The 24444-nt window shown below is 43.2% G+C and overlaps 1 protein-coding gene across 4 annotated transcripts in view; it reads left to right on the forward strand.

Annotated features, from left to right (window-relative positions):
* LOC123519610 (gonadotropin-releasing hormone II receptor-like) overlaps positions 1-16346 on the forward strand; it is a 75581-nt gene extending 59235 nt beyond the window's left edge. The window contains exons 6-7 of one of the 4 annotated variants that reach the window (XM_045281035.1): positions 10694-10767; positions 15690-16346. In XM_045281035.1, the coding sequence (XP_045136970.1) occupies positions 10694-10767; positions 15690-15833 (218 nt within the window). In that variant the 3' untranslated portion in view covers positions 15834-16346. Of the gene's footprint in view, positions 1-10693; positions 10768-13197; positions 13581-15689 lie in introns of those variants that run through there. The other 3 variants (XM_045281034.1, XM_045281036.1, XM_045281037.1) reach the window with 3 other exon arrangements.
* The last annotated feature ends 8098 nt before the right edge of the window (positions 16347-24444 follow it).

A 24444-nucleotide genomic window follows, 5' to 3' on the forward strand; every position in this document is an offset into this window, starting at 1 on the left:
AGGAAATTAAAGAGGCAGGAGGAAGGAAAGGAAGGAAAGAAGAAGGAGGAGGAGGAGGAGGAGGAGGACGATGCAAAGTGAAGTAAAAGTAGACAAAGAAAAACGTAGAAGGAAGCACAAGAAAGTAGAAGTGAAAATGATGAAAGACAGCTGGCAAAAAGGAGGAGGAGAGATAAGTAAAGAGAAAGGGAAGGAGAAGGAGAGGGATGAAGGGAAGACTTGGAGAGAAAAAGGGAAGAAGAGATAAAGAAAAAGACTACAAAACATAAACAAGAAAGAAAGCATAAGTAAAATAGAGATAAGAAAAAAATATAACAGTAGTGCCATGAAAGAGGAGAGAAAAACCGAAAGGAGAGAAGATGAAGGAGAATGTGACAGTAAGAAGATAAGGAAGGGAGATAACGAGCGATAACACGAAAAGAGACAGAGGAGGGAGTCAAGAGAAAGAGAACTGCACAAAGGATTACAGTGAAAAACGATCATGATAAAATGAGAGAGAGAGAGAGAGAGAGAGAGAGAGAGAGAGAGAGAGAGAGAGAGAGAGAGAGAGAGAGAGAGAGAGAGAGAGAGAGAGAGATTAGCTAGCCGCGAGAAAGAAGCCAAGAAACAAAGGGAGCAGTAACACAAACACACACACACACACACACACACACACATCAATCTTACTCTCCAATCCTCCGTCTCAAAGCACAAGGGCAAATAATCCCACACAAATCCATCCCCCTTTGATTTCCTCTCCAGTGAGTTACGAGTCGCCGCGTCCCAATCCCTAAAGGCGATCGCAAGGTAGAAAACTTAAGCTTCCCGTCAAAAGAAAACGAGAGACGCTCCTTCATTCGTATGGGAAAGGGAGATGAAATGAAGAGAAGGTCGTGAGGAGTGGAAGATTGAAGGAGGAGGAGGAGGAGGAGGAGGAGGAGGAGGAGGAGGAGGAGGAGGTACTGTGAATAAAGGGGAAATGAAAGTGAGAGTGAATGAAAGAGAGGAATAGGGAGGGAATGGAAGAATGAATAAGACAGTAGGAATAAGGAAGACAAAGAATGTAACAGTGAAAGTGAAAGAAAAAATGTATGAAAGTTATTGAATGAAGGAAAGTGAGAGAAGATGACTCAAGGACTAGTGGAGGAGGAGGAGGAGGAGGAGGAGGAGGAGGAGGAGGAGGAGGAGGAGGAGGAGGAGGAGGAGGAGGAGGAGGAGGAGGAGGAGGAGGGAAGAAAGAGATCGCGTAGAAACCTGAGAGGGAGAAGGGGAGAAAAGAAGCAAAGGAAACATCACATGAGAGAGAGAGAGAGAGAGAGAGAGAGAGAGTGTGTGTGTTGGTATCGCTGGAGGTTGGGACACGCCGAGTATACTCCTGACGGCGCGGGAGAAGGACAGGTGGAGGGCGGCGAGGTGACACGCGGTGATGAGGTTGAGCAGGTGAGAGCAGGTGATCTGACAGGCAAAACAGGGACGCAAGTAATATGGTTAAGAATGATGATAGGCGGGAAATGTTACTCCTCAAGGTAAAAAAAGAGAGAGAGAGAGAGAGAGAGAGAGAGAGAGAGAGAGAGAGAGAGAGAGAGAGAGAGAGAGAGAGAGAGAGAGAGAGAGAGAGTGTTTGTGTCGTGTGTGTGTGTGTGTGTGTGTGTGTGTGTGTGTGTGTGTGTGTGTGTGTGTGTGTGTGTGTGTGTGTGTGTGTGTGTGTGTGTGTGTGTGTGTGTGTGTGTGTGTAATGATGAGCTCTCTGTGTCGTGACAAGTACAGTAACTCCGTAAGCCGCCGCCGCACCGCTGACACACGTGCGGCGCCGCTCTGCCGATCATCTGCCTGACTTGACGATATGTTGAAGCCACGGCAAACAAATGTTATGACGGTGGGGCAAATATTAGGGCGAGGAGGGGAAGTGTTTGTTTCACCGGGAGGGAGAGAGCGCGGCAGCCGGCAGCTTTACATCAACCAGAGACCTTGACCGACGGCCTTAACCCCTTCAGTACCATGACGTGTTTTCATGTTTATTCTGCTTAGTGTTTGATGATTTTATACAGCTTCAGAAACTCATGTGGGGGATTCAAGTAGTGAAGACTGTGGCCATTAATCTTCTGACCTCCATAGACCCTTCCCAATGTCAATAAAATGGTCTAATCGTACACAAATCTCAAGGTAAAAATGTGTTCCAGTATTGAAGGGTTTAAGACCCACAAATGCTCCATGTATTACACAGGGCAGACAAAACAGCACCAGACCTGTTGACCCTAATGAGAGTGTGATGATGTGGGAGTCAAGGCGCCGGCTACTTAATGATAAAGCGTAACCTCATTAGCAAGTCCACTCTGCTGACCTGAATGCCAGCACAGCCTGAGTGACGGCTTACGAGGCCAGCCAGGCGAGCAGTCCTTGATCTAGTTTGTGTGGGAATCACTGAAATGACACGCGGCTATTGATGTTCAGCAATCCAGCAGTGATCGTCTTCCTGAAAGCACTCGTCCGCCTCTTCAGCCAGCGGTTTGACATTCATGCCTCGCAGACGCTGAAAAAACCTCCGCGCTAGATCCAGACCATCGTCCTTCAACAGACATATTGTCGTCTTCACCTGGTGTGGTGTGCCTCGAGTCACCTCATTACTACATCGCAAGGTAATGCACCGCACCACAGAGGTAACGACTGAACCTTCTCACACCATTTCCCCTCAACACATAAAGTTACCCAATGTCTAATCTGGGGAGTCTCAAAACGCATACAGACTTCGCTTCTGACCCAAATATTACCGCCCGATGTCCCGCCACGAGTGTTGGTAGGGCTGTCACGCCGCGAGGACAAGCAGCCTTGTTAAAAAAATCATGTTTGCGTGACAACATGGAGTGCGTCATGTGTGGAACATCATCGTGAGGCACTGAAGTGAAAAGCGTGACAAAATATTTCTAGACCATTGATTTTGGCAATAACACATCATCACCACTCTCGGGTAACGTGACGCCAGCTGTAAACACTGAGGTAATCACTGCATACAGGATGAGGATGCTGCTGGCGTGGTGTGTGAGTGCAACCTGAAGCCGCCGTGGCACCGATCTGAATAACAACTTGCGGCCGTGCACCGAATCACCCGTTAACTTCATTCGTCCAGCAGGTAGTTAGAACTTTGCAGAGATTGGCGTGTCTGCTAACTCTGCGCTGATGACATGCAATCAGGCAATGCACTCATGTCTTCGTGAGGCGTAGACATGTTGGTGAGTGGCGGCGCATAGAAGAGAATCCAGCATGTAACAATTCACCGCCATCACCAGTGAGTGCTTTTGGCTGGCGGCGTGGCGGGCGGACACCTGTTGCTCCCCGACACAGCACAAAGCACAGCACACACGCTGGCTCACAGTACGAGTATTTGATGCGGTAGTCAAAACAACTGAACTACATACACAGACACAAGGCGGAGGTGCACACAGCTTTTATTCACTGGCTTACCACCACCACCACCACCACCAAGACCGGCAGGTGTCAGTACGAGGTTACTAATTAAGGTGATCACAACGAGGCTGGTGGAGTGGTGTTTACGGAACTACATGACTGGCATTGAGGACACCTTCTCTCAGGACACCCTCTCTCAGGGCACCAGGACACACTATTGCAATTACACACTTCGCAGGTCACCATGTAAGTTTGTTGAGATCAGCCTGGCAAAGGTCAGTGTCCAGCAATGATTTTCTTTCACCACGGCTATTTTCAAAGGCTGTAAAGATGATTAGCCGAGTTCTCAAGAGCATTTCTCCGATTCATAATGCAAAAAACTTGTTAATCCGCCACTAGAACCGCAAAAACACGCTTAAAACCCACTTAACTTCAACTAGACCCTTTAAAAAACAGTGGAAGAGCGATCAGAACAGTTTCAGTTTAGAGTACTTAGCCCTGCCCTCACCAGCCCGCCACCATTAATTAACTCCCTCTGCTGGTGATGTGCGGGCCTAAAGGAATGGTAAGACTGAACTAATCTTCATGCTGACTGTTATGCCACACGCCGAGACGCACCGAGTGGGGAGATGAGTGGGAAGATGAGGGAGCCATTCATCGTGGTGAGCTAAACAGGGTAATGATGGGCCGCGCTGACACGACTGATAATCCTAATACCCTCCTTTCTGCACCACCTCACGCCACGTTAAGGCAATGCATCACTCTGGTACAACTGAGAGCCCCCGAAAGCTCCTGACGTCTGTAGCTAAACTGGGACGCCATTGTTAAGTTGTTGTTGTTATTGTTGTTACGGGTATCAGTAGTAGTAGTAGTAGTAGTAGTAGTAGTAGTAGTAGTAGTAGTATATTTTTTCATTATTATTTTCTAATTTTCTATGAATGTGAAAAATGGATCAGATTTTGTGTATTACAAAGAAAAGAATGGAAAAATTGTGAGAGAGAGAGAGAGAGAGAGAGAGAGAGAGAGAGAGAGAGAGAGAGAGAGAGAGAGAGAGAGAGAGAGAGAGAGCACATACACAGAGAATTTAACCCCAAAACTGCCATAACTTGATACGCGACTGTACACATATTTTTAAAGCACTCTCGAACTATTGACATTACCGATAGTAGAATCACGAGACGCCGTAAGGACAGGACACAAACATGACAACTGGCGGGGATCTGGGGAACTGAGGTGAGAGGAAGCCAGTGGTTGGTGAGGAGAACAACAGGACAATTACGGAGAATACTTGAAAAATCTTGAACTCTTTATCCGCGAAGACAATTTCTCATTCAGTAAAGTTTTCCTAGTCATAAAACATACGTGATTTACATAATTGCTTTCCTGAAGGTAATTTCATCAGAGGGACAAACAGGGAAATCATACAAAAGGGTGAATTTTCATACTGAGTGGTATTTGTTGAAAGTTTAATAGTTTTGTCAACGCGGCGGTGAATAAAAAGAAAAAGAAAGAAAAAAAAAAAAAAACGGGAGAAAAGTTATGAAAGAAGCATTTTTTTTTTTTTTTTTTTTTGTGGTGGATGTGAGTAATGTTTTTTCTCTTATCGTTTATTGTCACATTCATTAATCATTCTTTTCATTTATATGTATCTATTCACTTACATCACTTCTAATTTTTTTTTTGCTTTTTTCCTTCTTTCTTTTATCTATGGATCTATTTCACTTCATCGCGTTTCGTTTCGTATCGTTTTTTTTTATTTCTTTATCATTTATTGTTACATTCATTCATTTATCACATCTATTCCCGTATATCAATTCTACTTTTTGCGTTTTTTCCACCTTTTTTACCTATTTCCTTCGTTTTTCCCCTTCACCTTTACACACTGTCTTATCTATTCCCTTACATCAATTCTAGTTTTTCCTTCTTTTTCCATCGTTCCTTTTAACTATCTACGCATCTATTTCGCTTCATTATTCATCTTTACCTTTATTATTCACTTATTACCTTATCCACCTATTCATCTATGGACAGTAGCGGTGGCGGCCGGAAACTCATTATCGTGCCAGTCGCCTCAAATTTCCTGCTGCGTATCATCCTTTCACTCTCTCTCTCTCTCTCTCTCTCTCTCTCTCTCTCTCTCTCTCTCTCTCTCTCTCTCTCTCTCTCTAAATATCCAGAAGTACTCGTAAAACTACAGCACAAAACTATGCACGTAAAACTTCTCAATTGGAATGAAGTAAATTTTTTTCCCGCTTATCAAATTACCACATGATATTGACAGGATGAGAGAGAGAGAGAGAGAGAGAGAGAGAGAGAGAGAGAGAGAGAGAGAGAGAGAGAGAGAGAGAGAGAGAGAGAGAGAGAGAGAGAGACTCGTTCCTTGACAAAATTCTTAGGGCTTTTCACTTTTCTCTCCTCCTACTCATTCACGTCCCATCTTCCCGTTCTTTCCTCATTAGCAGCACGTTAGGGTAAAAAGAGGAGGAGGAGGAGGAGGAGGAGGAGGAGGAGGAGGAGGAGGAGGAGAAGGAGAAGGAGAAGGAGAAGGAGGAGAAGGAGGAGGAGGAGGAGGAGGAGGAGGCGATATGCTAAAAAAAAAAAAAAAACGTCGAGAAAAGGAGAAAATAAAAGTATGGAGTCAGAAGGAGAATATTTAAACAGGAGAACGTTGACTAACAAAAGAACACAAGGTAACACAAAGGAAAAACAAGAAGTAGTAGATTTTTAGCCCTCTCTCTTCTCTTCTCTTCTCTCTCTCTCTCTCTCTCTCTCTCTCTCTCTCTCTCTCTCTCTCTCTCTAGTGGTCTGCTTCTAAAGATCAAGGGACACTCGCCTGCGCAACATGTAATTAAGAGACAGGTAAAAAAAAACATGAGAGTCAACAGGTGACAAGTGATCAACAAATGACGCTGATAAATAAAACTCAGACAATTACAATTAAATGTCACGACTGTTGCCACGGAACACTCCTTTTTTATTACATTATTTGATGACAATATATCGAAGTAAAAAGGATTATAAAAAAGGAAATAGAAAGTGGTAATATTCTGTGGGCTAATATTCTAAAGCCTCAGGGAAAGTAATGTAATAAAGTTCATTGTTTCCGTTTGATTCATATATATTTGCAGTGGTGGTGGTGGTGGTGGTGCAGTAGCAGTGGCAGCAATGGCAGCACCAGCAGCACCATTGTCACTCTAGTTCTGATCACTATCATGCATATCATTTTCGCATTAATTTCATCACCATCATTTTGTTCGTTGGTGTTTGTGAGTGTTGTCTCAGCGCCTTTCACGATTCACAAACCACAGAAGTAACCTGAAGACTCCTCCCTCGCGCGGCAGGCTGGTGGGAGGGCGGGGCGCTTTGATGCTGGGGTGAGTGGTTCTTTTGAGACGTGTAAGTCTGTACGGACAAGTTAAAAAGCTTCCTTTCCATCGTGTGACATCAAAGCTAACAAAACGTAGGAGCTTCAAAGGCTGCGGAGGCAAGACACATGCCGTGGGGAGGGTAGGGAAAGAGGACTCACATGAAAGGTGAAAAATTCAAGTTGAAAGAGTGATTACTAATGAATCTTTTACCAATAGTGTCTGTGTTCCTTACGTAGCTAGAATGTAGATCCAGAGTCCTTTCTTCTGCACCTTACGTAAGGCAGACAAAGAAGACAACTATTGAATGACACAAAGAAAGAAAGTCGCCATTGTGTAGCACAGAGAAAAGAAACAGGCTGGTGACACGCAGGACAAACACTAAACACGAGCCGAAAGAGGTGCAGGAAAGATGAACCTAATATTCATAGCCACGCATGACAATGACGGACACAACGGGGCTGCTCAAATCATGTAGCAATCTGTACAAGTAACTCGCTGCAGCCTTGGAATGTGAAAGGAAAATGGTGTAAAATGCCACTTGCGACTGAACAAACACAGTAAATGGATGACATGAAACACTACAGGCAGTTAACTGAAAGAAAGACGAGGGCTAAAATATTCATACCGGGAACTCATTACCTCTTCTTGCTTGGGTACTTCAGAATAATTGTGAAGACTAAAAACAGAGAAGTTACAGGAATCCTTCTTCTAATAGTACATACAAGGAATTAATTAAAGATCATATTTTGAGAGTCTTGAGAGTTTCATAAGCTTCACCGGGAAAACCTGAGCCAGAGATTTGACTCTGACGGTTTTGTGGTGGAACATTTTAGATCAAAGCACGGATTTCTCAAAAACTTCGGCGTCTTATCGTGATTACTTTAAAAGCCTTCAGTGGATTTCATTGGGGACATTCAAGGATGTTTTCATGAATTCAGTGATAGATCAACAAGGAATCTATTTTGTGAACAGTAAAAAACATAAAACATCTAGTAATCATCGCTCACACCCTTGAAAAGAGTCATTATGATTTAAGGATTTTTTTATTAATTGCGTGATAGATTAAAAATGAATCTGTATTGTAAAAAGAAAAGAAAAGCATTAAAAAAGCCGAGTAATCATCGCTCACACCCTTAAAAAGTCACTATGATAGAAGCTTCAGTCCTAAATGGTTCATATCACACGAGGCAGACTATGGAAATTGTGAGAAGCGTCCTTGCCTCACCTCACGACCAGCAGCACCCCTCTCAAACCCGACCCTGCAATCCACCGCCAACTCTCTCCATACCTGCGCATCCCCTCACCTCTCCTTCAATATCTGTGCTTCCAATCTAGCCGGCCCACTTTCACGAGGCTGGAGAATTACAACGCTTCATAGATTCGCCACCTGCGCACCACAATGTCGAATGTGCGAGAAAGGAAGAATAAAAAAAAAAAAGAACTTTCCCTATTAATGACTGCGCTGCTTCAAACACCTGCCGTGATAAATTACTGTAATGCAAAAACACATCAAAGACTTCCAGGAGCTGCATATCTAGTTCTCTCAGCAGTGTGTAGCGAGGCGGCCAGGCAGGATAGCAGCTGGCTCGGCTTAATGAAAACACCGCCCTTGCAGCTCAATAATGCCAGCAAGTTAAACCCTTCTGCACCGCGCCGCGTTTTCATATTCATTCTGGTTACTATTTGATTTTATAAAGCTTCAGAAACTTATGTGAGGATTAAAACGGTAAAGACTGTGGTCATTGATCTCGTGAACTCCATTGACCCTTCCTAATGCAAATAAAATCGTCTAATTATACCCAAAAAATGATGGTAAAATTGCATCTCAGTGTTGAAAGGGTTAAGTAGGGAAACACGCGTGCACTCCTCCACCGGTCGATGTTCACTGTACTACTGGGAAAACTCTAATCCGGTTTAAGATCATGGAAAATATTAAAGCCGGATTATTTAGATTGCAGGGGAAAGTACTAAACTTCAGGTAAAAATAGAAAAAAAAACTGACACACAATACACAACACTATCGGATTATTTAGATGGCAGGGAAAAGTACTAATCTTCAGATAAAAAAAGAACAAACTGACACACAACACACAACATCCTAGACACAACACATCCTCACCGAAATCCGCAGTGCAGGGTAATGAATCGCTTCCCAACCCGTGGCTCTCTCTCCTTCAGAATTTTATAAGAATCCATCGAGAAATTTGAGATAACAATGGAGACGAAAAAAAAAGAGACAAACAAAAGAAATCGATCTATGGGGAAGACAAGTCAGCATTTCCCAGAGTGTGTTATCGCTAAGAAACACAAACTCGTTATAATTTACAACGAGAAATTTTTGAGATAACAATGGAGACGAAAAAAAAAAAGAGAGACAAACAAAAGGAATCGATCTATGGGGAAGACAAGTCAGCATTTCCCAGAGTGTGTTATCGCTAAGAAACACAATCTTGTTATAATTTACAACGAGAAATTTCTGAGATAACAATGAAGACGATAAAAAAAAAAAGAGAGACAAACAAAAGGAATCGATCTATGGGGAAGACAAGTCAGCATTTCCCAGAGTGTGTTATCGCTAAGAAACACAAACTCGTTATAATTCACCAAAATAAAGCCTTGATACAAAAGAACCATGCGCAGTTTGGGGTCCGAGGGGTCTCCAAGCGCAAGGGTACAAATCCTGGCGACGGTCGGAGTGAAGGTAGGGCTTCCTCACTCGGGATAATGGTTCCCTAGTGGTTGGGCTTTCATATAGGAGATACTAAAAAATTACCTCATTTAGCCCATAGATCCCACTTATAAGCCGACTTGGTATAAAAGAGAGAAAAAAAAAATCAGAATGTATATGTTTCTGAAAGGCTCAAACACGGCAAGTGAAGCATCAAGTAGGCGATTAAGGAGCACGTGCGCTATAAGGCCTTCATTAAGCAACGCTGGGTACGTTGAGATTACATTTACTGCCTGGATGAGCTGGGGAAGTGAATAAAGGAAAACCAAAACTGTAAAGCTGAAGTAATATGAAGCAGTGTGTGTGTGTGTGTGTGTGTGTGTGTGTGTGTGTGTGTGTGTGTGTGTGTGTGTGTGTGTGTGTGTGTGTGTGTGTGTGTGTGTGTGTGTGTGTGTGTGTGTGTGTGTGTGTGTGTGTGTGTGTGTGTGTGTGTGTTTCAATAATGGGCTAACTACCTGTGTATCTATTTACCTGTTCGTGTAGCAACTAATTGAGCAAATAAGAGACAAATAAATTATAATGAACTTAGTAATAACCTATATATACTCTCTCTCTCTCTCTCTCTCTCTCTCTCTCTCTCTCTCTCTGATCCTGCCGAGAGAGAGAGGGAGAGGGATAAAGAGAGAGGGAGGGAGGGAGGGAGAGGGACAGAGAGAGAGAGGAATAGAGACAGGGAGGGAGAGAGATAGAGAGACAGAGAGGGAGAGGATCAGAGAGACGGAGGGAGAGGAACAGACAGACAGGGAGGGAGAGGAACAGACAGACAGGGAGGGAGAGGAACAGAGACAGGGAGGGAGAGGAAGAGACAGGGAGGGAGAGGAACAGAGAGACAGAGAGACAGAGAGAGAGAGAGAGAGAGAGAGAGAGAGAGAGAGAGAGAGAGAGAGAGAGAGAGACCGTTTATGTGCGTGAGTGAGTGTGTGCATGCTTGACCAACACCAATAAGTACCCCTCCATTTCTTCCTTCCCTCCATCTCTTCTCTCTTTACCTCCAACACAACCACCATCACTCATTCCCTCACACTACACACTATCTCTTCCTCCGTCTCTCTCTGTCCCTCTCTCTCTCTCTCTGTCTCTCTGTCTCTCTGTCCCTCTCCCTCCGTCTCTCTGTCCCTCTCCCTCCCTGTCTCTATTCCTCTCCCTCACTGTCTCTCTGTCCCTCTCCCTCCCTCCCTCCCTCTCTCTCTATCCCTCTCCCTCTCTCTCTCGGCAGGATCAGCAGCAAACACCCGAAGCACTGTATACAACTCAACGAGGGATAGAAGAACAATGGGAGTCATGTTGCAGGTGAGTGAGGAGAGAGTAAGAGAGAGTAGAGAGAGAGAGAGAGAGAGAGAATATAACCCCACAAGAGTGAAAAGGAGGGAAGTTTAGGAAAGGGTGAAGGGAAGGGAGGGAAAGAAGAGGAGGAAGGAGGAAGGGAAGGAAAGGGGAGGAAAAGTTCAGGGAGATGAGAAGGGAGGATGGAAGAGAAGGAAGCGTCCAGTACTTAAGAAGATTAGGAGGGATGGATAGGAGAGAGGAAGATAGGGAGAGGAAGAGAGATAAGGAAGAAAGGGAAGAAGAGGAAAGGAGAGAATAAAAATGATGTTTGTGGAGGAAAATAAAGGAGCAGAGAGAGATAAAGCGATAGACGAGATAGAGAAATGAAAAAGAAGGAAGAGGAAGAGAGAAAGAAACGAAAGAAAATAATGTTTAAACGAAAGAAAAAAAATAGAAAAAAATAGAATACGAAACAAAAACAAATAAATCGAGAGTAAAACAAAGAATGAAAGAAAAGAGAAAAACAAATAAAGGAAGGAAGAATTAAATAGATGATAAATGACGGAGATAGGAGAAATAGAGAAGAGAAATGAGAGGGAATAAACAAGGATGGGGAGAACGGGTTATCGTATTGAAGCTGAGAGAGGGAAAGGGAGAGGGAGAGACAGGGAGACGGAGAGGAAGAGGGAGAGGAGGAGGAGAGGGAGAGACAGGGAGAGAAGTAGCAGGAAGGAGAGGGGGGAGGGATTCAAGTGATGGAGGAGGAAAGCTTAATAAGAGGAAGAGGAAGAGGAAGAGTGAGACGTGGAGAGAAAGAAGAGGAAGGAGGAAGGAGGAACGCAGGAAGGAGGGAGGGAAGTACCTTATGGATTGAATTGAGAGAGAGAGAGAGAGAGAGAGAGAGAGAGAGAGAGAGAGAGAGAGAGAGAGAGAGAGAGAGAGAGAGAGAGAGAGAGAGAGAGAGAGAGAGAGAGAGAGAGAGAGAGAGAGAGAGAGAGAGAGAGAGAGAGAGAAATTGGAAAAGGAAGAGAGGCGGGAAGAATTTAATGAACTTGTGCGGTAGAAAGGATGGAGGAGAGGAAAGAAAAAAGGAGGGAGAGGAAGAAAGGAGGGAGGGGAAGAATGGAGGGTGAAGGAAAGAGGGGGGGGGGAGGAGACTGACAAGAACATCCATCATCATCACTCTCATATGAAGCTTCTTAACAGAGGAACACAATTTATTTCGAAACTTGTCTCATCTACTCTCTCTCTCTCTCTCTCTCTCTCTCTCTCTCTCTCTCTCTCTCTCATTTTTTTCTTCCTTTTCCATTTCGTTCATTTCGTTTTCTCCTCTTCTAAATTTCCTCATTTCTCTTTTTCTTATCTTATCTCTCTTCCCTTCTTTATCATACTTTGCGCCTCACTTCCCAATCCTACACGTCTTTTATCTAATTTCTGCCTGTCTCTCTCTCTCTCTCTCTCTCTCTCTCTCTCTCTCTCTCTCTCTCTCTCTCTCTCTCTCTCTCTCTCTCTCTCTCTCTCTCTCTCTCTCTCTCTCTCTCTCTCTCTCTCTCTCTCTCTCTCTCTCTCTCTCTCTCTCTCTCTCTCTCTATTCCCTACATCTGAATCTCATGCATATTCTTCTTTCCATCGTGTTACTCAAAATTTCCTCTTTCTGCTTCTACGCTCCTCTCTCTCTTCTATTCTTTGTCCCTTCCTCTTTTCCTTTCTCTTCCTCACTCTATTATTTTCCTGTCTCTCCCTCTCCCTCTCCTCTCTCTCTCTCTCTCTCTCTCTCTCTCTCAAAGGGACAAAAGATTAACTATTTGTAACAGGATGAAAGAAGAGCTGTTTTAAAGTCACCTATATTTAGAAGGGTTCCTGTCATGTCTTTATAACTTGTCAGCATAATAAATTTAACGTGGGATGCCAAAATAGAGTACTTTGTTTAGTATTTCCTTTTATCCATTTTAACTATTTGTAACAGGATGAAAAAAAAGTTGTTTTAGTCAGCTACATTTAAAAGTTCCTATCATGTCTTCAGAATTTGACAGTATAATAAAATTTACCTGGAATGCTAAAATAGGAGAGTAGTTTGTTTAGTATTTCAATTTTATCCATATTTCTTCGTGGTTAGGATATGCAAAGAATGGAAGTTTTTTTTTGTGTGTATGTAAGAGGAAGGAAATGAATTAATATTACGATTAGAAGTAAGATTTAATTGTTTCTATATATGTGCATTGTTTTCGTATCTGTTATTATTGTTGTTGTTGCTGTTGCTGTTGTTGTTGTTCTTATATCTTCTGGTTTTTGTGCTTTATGTGATACAAGCTTATGTTTTTATTTGCCATTATTATTTTATTTACACGTTTTTTTCTCTCTCTCTCTCTCTCTCTCTCTCTCTCTCTCTCTCTCTCTCTCTCTCTCTCTCTCTCTCTCTCTCTCTCTCTCGGGAACGTAACCCTTCCGCCCTAGTGCCAGGTGTGTGTGTCCTCCCCGTCAGGTAAAGATGAGGTCACTGCTTCGGGACTGGAACAGAACCTCACACAAATCACACGAGGGGGCGGAGATGGCAGCAATGGTCCCCCTGTCCCTCCCCTTCCCCCCTCCCCCTAAGGCCATTCCCTCCACCCCCACCGTCGGCCGCCCCCCTCCCCGCTGCCCGCCCCTGGAGACGCACTCTGAGGAAGGCGACGTGTCCTCCGGGTATGGGTCCTGCCACGCTCACTCCTTCAGAAGTCACCACGATCCTATCACTTTGGATCATCCGCGCCCGCCAGTGTGGGAAAATCATCACTCGTGCTAATGTTAAGGTTCCTCCTCCTCCTCCTCCTCCTCCTCCTCCTCCTCCTCCTCCTCCTCCTGTCCTTCCCCTTTGCCCTTTAAGATTTTCCCTTCACTTTCTCCTCCTCTCTACCCTTAAGAATTTTGCCTCCTTTTCCTCCTCTTTACCTTTAAGATTTCGCCTCTTCCTCCTCTTCTTCTCTTTCCCCTTTGCTTTTTAAGATTTCGCCTCCTCTTCCACCTCTCTTTCCTCTTTATCCTTCAAGATCTCGCCTCTTCTTCCTCCTCCTTTTTTTCCCATTTACCCTTTAAAATTTCGTGTTCTCTTTCTTCTCCTTTCTACCCTTAAGATTTCGCCTCCTCTTCCTCTTCTCTTTTCCCTTTACTTTTCAGATTTCCCCTCCTCTTCCTCCTCTCCTCTACCCTTTCCTTCCCTTCAAGTTCGCATCCCCTTCGGCTTTTCAGTGTCATTCCTCCCAGTTACTCTTTTCCTCTCTTTGATGTCACTGTCCTCTCTCTCTCTCTCTCTCTCTCTCTCTCTCTCTCTCTCTCTCTCTCTCTCTCTTTCATTGCCACTTTCCTTCTATCCTATGACCGCAGACATATCTCCCCTCCCGCCTCTCCCCTCAGTGCTGTAAATCTCAACCCCTCACGACCAATAACTCCCCGTCTCTCCCCTCATTCCCCTCTAAGGCTGCTCCTCCCCTCTTCTCTCACCTCCCACAGCCATGCATTGCCACCCGAGTCCTGACCGTAACTAGGAAGTGAAATTGCAGTGTGTGTGTGTGTGTGTGTGTGTGTGTGTGTGTGTGTGTGTGTGTGTGTGTGTGTGTGTGTGTGTGTGTGTGTGTGTGTTATGATGCTCAATATGGTCAGTGCCGTGAGAAGATACTGATGAGGAGGTAAAGGCGAAGAGTGAGGGGAGACAGTGAGGGGAGATGAAGGGGAAATGATATTATAGATGTACTGGTAGTGTTTCTTTGTGTTCTATAAAGGAGTTTGTATTTGTCTATCTTTGTGTCGCCTACCCAGCAGTGTTTCGTATCCATGTTTCTGTAGATGATTTATTTTGAGTTTGATATAGCAGTCGGTTTACGTAAAATGTCAAAAAAAAGTAAGAAACTGTGGTCAATAAAGAATATAATCGTGTGTGTGTGTGTGTGTGTGTGTGTGTGTGTGTGTGTGTGTGTGTGTGTGTGTGTGTGTGTGTGTGTGTGTGTGTGTGTGTGTGTGTGTGTGTGTGTGTGTGTGTGTGTGTGTGTGTGGCTAGGTGTGCTTTGAGGAATGTCATACACCGTGTAGATAAAAATAATATTCTTCGTAACCATCTAAGTTTCTCCTTCTCTCCATTTTGTTGCTTTGCCTCATCTCCTTCTCTTCCTGTCACTTCTTCCTCTTTTTACCTTTCCGTCTTCTTTCCTTCAGCCTTTTTTTTCCCCTCTCTTTCCTTCCTCAACATCTCTTCCCCTATCTTCGTCTTCCTCCGGTAAATGTCTTATGTTTCTCATTCTCACACATCAGGGAAAGACTAAAAACACCTCATAAATTATAATAATAATAATAATAATAATAATAATAATAATAATAATAATAATAATAATAATAATAATGATAATAATAATAATAATAATAATAATACGACTTTTTTTATATATTTTTCACATATCGTTCATATAGAAGTCCCAACCACACACACACACACACACACACACACACACACACACGTCAAACTCTCATCACGTCTTTTAAAGTTATGTAAGGCTGCTGACACTCTCTCTCTCTCTCTCTCTCTCTCTCTCTCTCTCTCTCTCTCTCTCTCTCTGCCATCCTACCACGAGTGAAGGCGAGGAACAGAAGGGTTTGCTCAGTATTAGGTGTAAATATATCAGTGGCTGTCTAGAGACGTCATTTATTTAAGAATCTCTGTGTAATTATTATATATATATATAAATACAGACATACTATATATACGTAAACGTCTTTGTATTGGAGAGAGAGAGAGAGAGAGAGAGAGAGAGAGAGAGAGAGAGAGAGAGAGAGAGAGAGAGAGAGAGAGAGAGAGAGAGAGAGAAAATTACCACACATGATGATGATAATGACGATATGAATGGCAACAACAACAACAACAACAACAACAACAACAACTACTACTACTACTATTACTACAACTACTACTACTACAGCAACAACAAGAACAACAACAACAGACGGCCACCAGCATACGCAACGAATCTAATGCAATGTTGCCAAGTCGAGAGGAATCCCAGCTCTCACCACTACTAAGACGTGGCAGAGCTGGAACGGTGACACGTCTCTGGAAACCCTAGTCACGTGTGTGTGTGTGTGTGTGTGTGTGTGTGTGTGTGTGTGTGTGTGTGTGTGTGTGTGTGTGTGTGTGTGTGTGTTGGAGAGGGAACAACGAGGGAGCTTTGTATTTCTTAACCAACTATCTCTTGCTCAAAAGATATACACAACTAGTATACTGTAATCACACGCGGTAAGATAAAGTAAGTCAGTAAGATAGATCACATAAATAAAATAGCATAAATAATGTATAACGTGTCTAGAAAGATATTTTTTGGAAGGCTTTTTATTTCTCTATTTGTATATGATTGTATATGAATACCTATATATATATATATGTGTGTGTGTGTGTGTGTGTGTGTGTGTGTGTGTGTGTGTGTGTGTGTGTGTGTGTGTGTGTGTGTGTGTGTGTGTGTGTGTGTGTGTGTGTGTAATCATGTAAGTGGAGTATTTTTGTAAACCTCTGGATGTACAAGGTGCATGTGTGGCCACCATCACCTCTATATATCACCAAAAATAAAAACTCAACAACGTCACCACTCTGTCATTTTGTGTTCGCCTTTAAGAGTAATCTCAGGTGAGCGAACGGGTGAGCTATCAAATAATTCAACGCGCCGATCTAAGAACCTTCTACTGAAGGTACTCTGATCATTCATATTGTTTTTTTGTGTTTTTAGCGACATATTAACCCCTTAATTACCATGACGTGTTTCCATATTCTTCCTGCTTACTTTTTTTGTGGTTTTATACAGCATGAGAAACTTATGTGGGGAGTAAAATAGTGAAGATTCTTGCCTTTACTCTTCTGGCATCCATAGACTCTTCTTAATGTAAATAAAATCGTGTAATCACACCCAAAACTCATGGCAAAATATGTGTCCCAGTATTGAAGAGATTAACAACATTCCTACATTAACAACAAAGAAAACGTGGTGAGAGAATGAAGTGATTGAGAATACGGGTTTTATAACAAGTAACACGGATTTTTAATTGTGTTTTTGTGTTTCTATGGACATATTAACATGATTTCTACATTATTATCAAAGGAAACGTTCTTGATAATATAAATAATCGTCTTTGCAAACAGTCGTGGTGAGAGGGCTAGGTAATTGAGAATACGGGCCTTTTATGATAAGTAACACGGGTTGTTAAGGGTGTTTCTATGACTCTAGGGACAGATGAATCAGGTTTCTACTTTAGAGGGCTAGGTGTTTGAAAATACTTGCCTTCTATGATAAACACCACGGGTTTTTAAGGGTATTTTTATGATTCTAGGGACAGACCAACCAGGTTTCTCTACTATCAGTACTTCCCCTGCTAACTGACCTCTTTTCCCTAATTACTTACCACACTGAGACAATTTTACTGCTGCACAGCCATTTGTAAGGAGACTGGCAACGGAGTGGGCCTTTTTTTCTTTATATTTTTGTTGCTCTTGGCCAGTACTCTTCTATTACATAAAAAAGTATACTAGCTAAAAATTACTAACTCTATTCTTTAAATTCGCCTTCTGCTTCTTGTTAAAGCTTATAAAGACATCACTGGATCTAATGTATTACAGGACATAGCCATGGAAAGGTTAGCAAACGACCGCCGTGGTACAGTGGAACCATGCGTGCTTTGGGGTCCGAGAGGTCTCCAAGCGCACCGGTTCGAATCCTGTCCACGATCCGAGTGTAGGTAGGGCTTCCTCACTTAGGGGCAACGATTTCCTAGCGGGTGGGCTTTGAGATAGGAGCTACCCTGAACAGTATCCTTTAGTCCATAAATTCCCCTGAAAGACCCACATGATATAAATAAGAATAAAATAAAACAAGGAAACACTCTTGTAAACTCAACTAAACCTGTGAAAGTAAGAGCGGTGAAAGAGCAAAGCGTTTCTGAACACAAGCTTTAAGTCTCACCACAGTCACGCTTTTACCAGTTCTTTGCCCCGTGACCTGAGAACACATCAGCGAGAAATATTACAGCACGGATTTTTTAAGAGTATTTTCCCTAGCACTGATGAATAAAGAATTGTGAGACTTACCAGATTAGACTGAGGGAAAAGAAACAGAAAATGGGAGTCGGGAAGGTTGCTAGAGAGGGTGTGGTTATGATGAAGAGATATACGAGGAGAGATAGCGGTGATGGAAAGGGAATGAGGAATGTGTGATGAATAGAAAATAAGATTGGTAATGCGTGTGATGAGAAGGATAATATAGAAGAATGGTAGTAAAGATGATAAAAAAAAAAGGAATAAGATCTGAACCAACGAAAAAACTAGGTAAAGAAAAGTGAATAAGATTATGAAAAAAACACAATAGTAGAGACGAAAGGGAAAACTAAAGAAAATGAGGGTAGTGATGAGCAAAGGGAAGGAGAGTGATAAAGACAACAATAAGTAAAATAAGAAAGACAGAGAGCCGGGAGACGAAAAATTCACTAGGAAAACATCAAGAAAAAAAATGATAACAACGAAGAGACAAAAAATGAAACCTGACAGCAGAAAAAAACAAATACCTTATTACAACGAAGCATTTTAAAGATAACAATAAGTAGAATACGAAAGATGAAGGCCAAGGAAAGGAAGAATTATTTAGTAAAACATTAAGAAAATAAAGATAACAATGAAGAGACAATAAATGAAACCTGACAGTACACAAAATAACAAATACCTTATTATAACGAAGCACTTTAAAGATAACAATACATGAAAGAAAGACGGGGAGCAGGGAGAGGAAGGGTTATTTAGTAAAACATTAAGAAAAAAAAGATAACGAACAAGAGGCAATAAATGAAGGAGTAGGAAAACAATACGAAGCACTTTGAAGATATAAATAAGTAAGATATGGAAGACGGAGAACAGGGAAAGGAAAAATTCATTAGTAAAACATTAAAAAAAAAAAGATAACGAAGAGGCAGTAAATTCAATCTGACAGTACACAAAAACACAATACCTTTTCATAACGAAGCACTTTAAATACCCCAATAACCAGAGCTAACCAGAGCACAAGTAATCATAATAGAGCAACTAAACAGGTAAATATTTAGACACAGGTAATAACAAACTAATAAAACAGGTAAGAACTTAGGCACAGGTAATCACAATACAGCAACTAAACAGGTAAATTTAGACCAGCTTAGACAATTCAAGCTACGTTCCCTTTCAAGGAGACACAATTGAGGACAGCAAGGACCCAACCCCCACCTCACCCCAACAACACCCCAAGCACCTGACGGAGACGAGAGGGACTAGAGGGACGATTCGAGAGATCCTTTGTCTGGCTGTTTGTTTTGTCCTGCACTGAGAAGGCTGATGGTGGTGGTGGTGGTGGTGGTGGTGGTGGTGGTGGTGGTGGTGGTGGTGATGGTGATAATTAAGAGAGGAGGAGGAGGAGCAGAAGGGGGGACAATAGTCTAAACAAATCTCTCTCTCTCTCTCTCTCTCTCTCTCTCTCTCTCTCTCTCTCAAGAAAAAAAAAGCAATAAAAGAATAATTGTACCCTGAAGTGAGAGAGAGAGAGAGAGAGAGAGAGAGAGAGAGAGAGAGAGAGAGAGAGAGAGAGAGAGAGAGAGAGAGAGAGAGATACAAACAGATATAGAGATAGAGAGAGAGAGAGACCACATGGCAAAACAGTGAGATATAAAGATAAAAAAACAAAAAACAAACGAGTATTCCGACACTAGATCTCCAGCAGAAGGCGCAGGAGGAGGCGAGGCGGTGGGGCAGCCTGACAAGAGCGACCACAGCGCCATCCATCAGGAAGCATCGCCGTGGGCAGGAAGAGAGGGTGATTATGCAGCAACAACACCCATTTCAGTGGTGAGGAAAACAAGTGTATGTGTGTGTGTGTGTGTGTGTGTGTGTGTGTGTGTGTGTGTGTGTGTGTGTGTGTGTGTGTGTGTGTGTGTGTGTGTGTTATAAGAGGGAGTTACGTGGAAGCAGACTTAGGAGAAATGAAAACGCAAACACACACACGCCCGGTAGCGCTGGCTTCACAAGCCAGAGGACCGGGGTTCGATTCCCTGGCCGGGTGGAGATATTTGGGTGTGTCTCCTTTCACGTGTAGCTGTTCACCTAGCAGTGAGTAGGTAAGGGATGTAAATCGAGGAGTTGTGACCTTGTTGTCCCGGTGTGTGGTGTGTGCCTGGTCTCAGGCCTATCCGAAGATCGGAAATAATGAGCTCTGAGCTCGTTCCGTAGGGTAACGTCTGGCTGTCTCGTCAGAGACTGCAGCAGATCATACAGTGAAACACACACACACACACACACACACACACACACACACACACACACACACACACACACACACGCTTGATTAATAAATAAATTAATAAAAATCCACTTTCAAATATTTCCATTCACTCCATTTCGAGTAATTTAGACTCTCTCTCTCTCTCTCTCTCTCTCTCTCTCTCTCTCTCTCTCTCTCTCTCTCTCTGCTGCTCCATATTCCACTAACTCCAAGGGAAATATAAGCTGAAGCACAGTCCACCTTGATACTCACAGCACAAAACATTTACCTGTGTGTCTATTACAGGTGACCTTTGCCTCGCCTCTCTGTCACTACACACCTTTCCATCGCTCTAATGTGTGTGTGTGTGTGTGTGTGTGTGTATCTGTCTGTCTGTCTAACTAGCTGTCTGGCTGTTTGGCTGGCTGGCTATCTGGCTGTTTGGCTGGCTGATTGTCTGGCTGTCTGGTTAGTTAGCTGTCTGGTTGTCTGGCTGGCTGTCTGGCTGTCTGTCTGGCTGTCTGGCTGCTTGGTTGGCAGTCTGTCTGGCTGTCTGGCTGGCTGTCTGGCTGGCTGGCTGGCTGTCTGGCTGGCTGGCTGGCTGGCTGGCTGTCTGTCTGGCTGGCTGGGTGGCTGTCTGTCTGCTTGTTTGGTTGTCTTTCTGGCTGGCTGGCTGGCTGTTTGGCTGGGTGTCTGTCTGGCGGTCTGTCTGGCTGTCTGGTTGGCTGTCTGGATTTAGTTTCTTTTTTAATACAGTGAGCGGGATTTTTCTTTTTTTTTCATTTCGTAAGCAAGTTTTCATAATTTCTAGTCTTCCTGCTTTCTATTCATCTAAACATAAAACACGTCTATGCAAGGGGCTTTATTTTCTAATCATTTTTAGTTGCCTTATTTTGTTTGTATCACGTTTCAACTTCTTCAGCACCATGACACGTATTCATATCTATTCCGCTTACTATATGGTGATTTTATACAGCTTCAAACACTTATTTGGTGGATTAAAATAGTGAAGACTCCGGCTATTAATCTTCTGATCTCCATAGACCCTTCCTTGTGTAAATAAAATCGTCCAATCACACCCAAAACTCATGGTAAAAATACGTCCCAGTACTGAAGGGGTTAAGAGGAAAATGAGTAAGAGGAATTTCAAAGGACTTTTTTTCTCTTCCTCTCATTTGGTAACCCTCAACCAAACCTGCATTTAAATCAGAAAATAAAGTACAAAAATAGTCGACCATTCCATTCAGCAAATGATGAAGTGAATAGCAAACAGATTGGCTCACGGATGGACTGATACGGGAGAGACTCAGCAGGAAGTGGAAGGCGAGGCAAACTGATTGACTGATTAATAGACTGCCTGATCTAACAGCACCCAAGCAGAAAGCGCCAGTAAAGACCGATTGATTGGCTCATTGATTATTGGCTGAGCTAATGACACCTCACCAAGAAGTAAGAGGAAAGAAATTAATTGGCCGATTGAGCTGTTAATTGATTTAATGACACCAAGGAAAAAAAATGAAAGAAAAAACTGAAGGATTATTGACTGAAGGAGAGAGAGAGAGAGAGAGAGAGAGAGAGAGAGAGAGAGAGAGAGAGAGAGAGAGAGAGAGAGAGAGAGAGAGAGAGAGAGAGAGAGAGAGAGAGAGAGAGAGAGAGAGAGAGAGAGAGAGAGAGAGAGAGAGAGAGAGATGCAGACACAGATATTGCTACATACACAACACACAAGAATTCAAACGCACACAAATACAAACACAAACACAAACACACACACACACACACACACACACACACACACACACACACACACATAAAACACGAACACAGACACACAGGTGAGAATGCTTGACAAGGTAAGGATTTTCATCACGTAAGCTGGAGAGGAACACTGCGAAAGATGAAACCGAGACGTGAGGTGGTAAACTTGGCCATGAAGTTAGAAGGTAAAGGGAACGTGTATCCGAAGCGGTGGTGGGTCGAGGTGAGGCAAGAACGGGTTGCCATGGTGAGACTGCCTGGCTTCCTGACTCAATATGGTGTGAGTGAAGGTGTCAGTGAGTGAGTGAGTGAGTGAGGAATGGCAAGTGAGTAGTAGGTGGATTAGGGTGGGTGGGTGAGGAATATTAAGTGAGTGGATGAGTGGGTGATGGTGGGTGACGTGGGTTAGAATGGCTGGGTGGGTTTGTGAGTGAGTGACTGGAATGAGTGAGTAGGTGATATTGGGTGGGTTATTGAGTGAGTGAGTGAGTGAGTGAAGGAGTGATTGAGTGACATAGGTGATAGTGAATGAATAAGTGAGTGAGTGAGTGAGAGAATGAGTGAAAGAGAGAATGAATGAATGAATGAATGAGTGAATGAATAAGTGAGTGAGTGAGTGATGAACAAACTGACAAACTGCCTGACCAAGCAATCAAACTAGTAAACAAAAGAACCAGGGCGTAACCAACTCACCAAATGACCGAACAAAGAAGAAAAAAACACACACACACACACATAAACGAATAAACAGATGAAAAAACGAACGATAGAGAAAATAAATAAAATAGAAAAAAAATCATCAACACAATGATCGAAAAAAAAGAGAAACATGAACGAAAAGACGAAAAGATCAAACAAAAGACAAATGAATAACAGGAGTAAGGGAGGGAGTGAGTGAGTGAGTGTGTGTGTGAGTGTGTGAGTGGAAAGGTAAGGTAACTTTGTAATGTATAATTGAGTCATGGAGTTAAGTGAATAGGTGCGTACGTGGGTAAGTCTTGGGAAGATCGAGGACGAGGGTGGAATTGTGTGAGTCCCTTAATAGACATAGGACCATCACGTGGGAAGGCGAGTCACGTACAGCTCAGGGGAGGGAGGACTGTCTCGTGTGTGTGTGTGTGTGGGTATGTGTGTGGGTGGGTGGGTTGGGAGAGAGAGAGAGAGAGAGAGAGAGAGAGAGAGAGAGAGAGAGAGAGAGAGAGAGAGAGAGTGTGTGTATAATCCTATTTCCAACTCTCCAATATCCATCTACATGAACTCTCTCTCTCTCTCTCTATATATATATATATATATATATATATATATATATATATATATATATATATATATATATATATATATATATCTAACCAGAAACTCCCAGAGACACACCACAAACACACCAAGCAAGACACACATAACAAAGGACACACACACACACACGATAGCCACACAAACTCACTCCTAAGACGCCCTCCTTTCCTTCACCACTCCCTCTTACTCCTCGCCTGACTTCTAGCACTGACATGCAAGCTAGTACTGAGGAAGCAAGAGGAGAACCACCAACACTTCCTAGACAGTTACATTATTGCATTCATACTTGAGGGAGATAACCTGCGTCTGAGCTGAGAGAGGAAAGCAGAGGGTTGTGAAAGACGCCGCGGGTGCCTGCCTGGGGACTCAAAACACAAGACACCCGTCACTGGCAGCGGCGGGAAGGCAACGCACCGCTAATGATTCACCGTCGACGCCACCTCCCTCCCCTTGTGAAAAAACGGGGACAGTTATACGAAATGAGATTACTGGCGCTAATCAGAGGTAGAGGCGGTGCTGGGGTGGAAACCGTGGATGGGTATTAATGATGGAAAGGGGCTGAGTTGTGCTAAGTGGTGGCGAGGGATTTGGTAGAAGCCTGAGGTGGTATAGTGGCGTAGGGGGTTGAATGTAATGAAAGGACTGTCACCCATATTCAGAAACGCCTTCCCTTCTCAATACGACAGTTTTCCAAGGCCACAGAGACGACTGGCCGGGTTTTCAAGACAGTTTCCACATTCAGTAAACTAGAAATATTGCCAATCAGTCACCAGAACCATAAAAATACTCTTAAAAACACGAGTATCTTCAACTACAGCCTTTGGAAAGTAGTGATGGTGAGAGAGCAAAGCATTTCCGAATACAGGCCTGGTTGGTTTATGGTGGGAATGAAAAGTAGTAAGTGTTAGGGCTGATTAGTAGTAAGTGTTGAGCGGTGTGGGGGTCAAGCGGTGAGTAGCACTAGAGGACTGAATAGTTTAGAGTGATAAGGTGTGAAACTGAAAAGCGTGCGTAGCCCAATTGGTGCTGGGATCCGAGTGCTGTCTTAGATTAGTGCTCGAGGGAAAGAGAAAGAGGAAAAAAAATACTCTTGTTGAATGTCAAATCCTGCAGATGGTGATGCTCTCGTGTATCCCAAGACAACACCAAGACGCATCCTGATAAGCCAGCCACTCCGGGGATCTGCTGCCTCCCACACACCGGCGGGCTGAGATGCAAGACACTCATATTGTACAGTCTATCTTCCCCATAGATCACCTTTCCTATTGCTGCTTTGCTGAGGAGGAATGATGAGCGAAAGAAGAGACGAGTCAGTAATTTTGTGAGTCAGTAAACGAAGAGAGCATTGAGAGATTAAAAGGCCCATGTT

This window comes from Portunus trituberculatus, chromosome 45 (assembly GCF_017591435.1).
Source record: "Portunus trituberculatus isolate SZX2019 chromosome 45, ASM1759143v1, whole genome shotgun sequence".
Classification (NCBI taxonomy): domain Eukaryota; kingdom Metazoa; phylum Arthropoda; class Malacostraca; order Decapoda; family Portunidae; genus Portunus; species Portunus trituberculatus.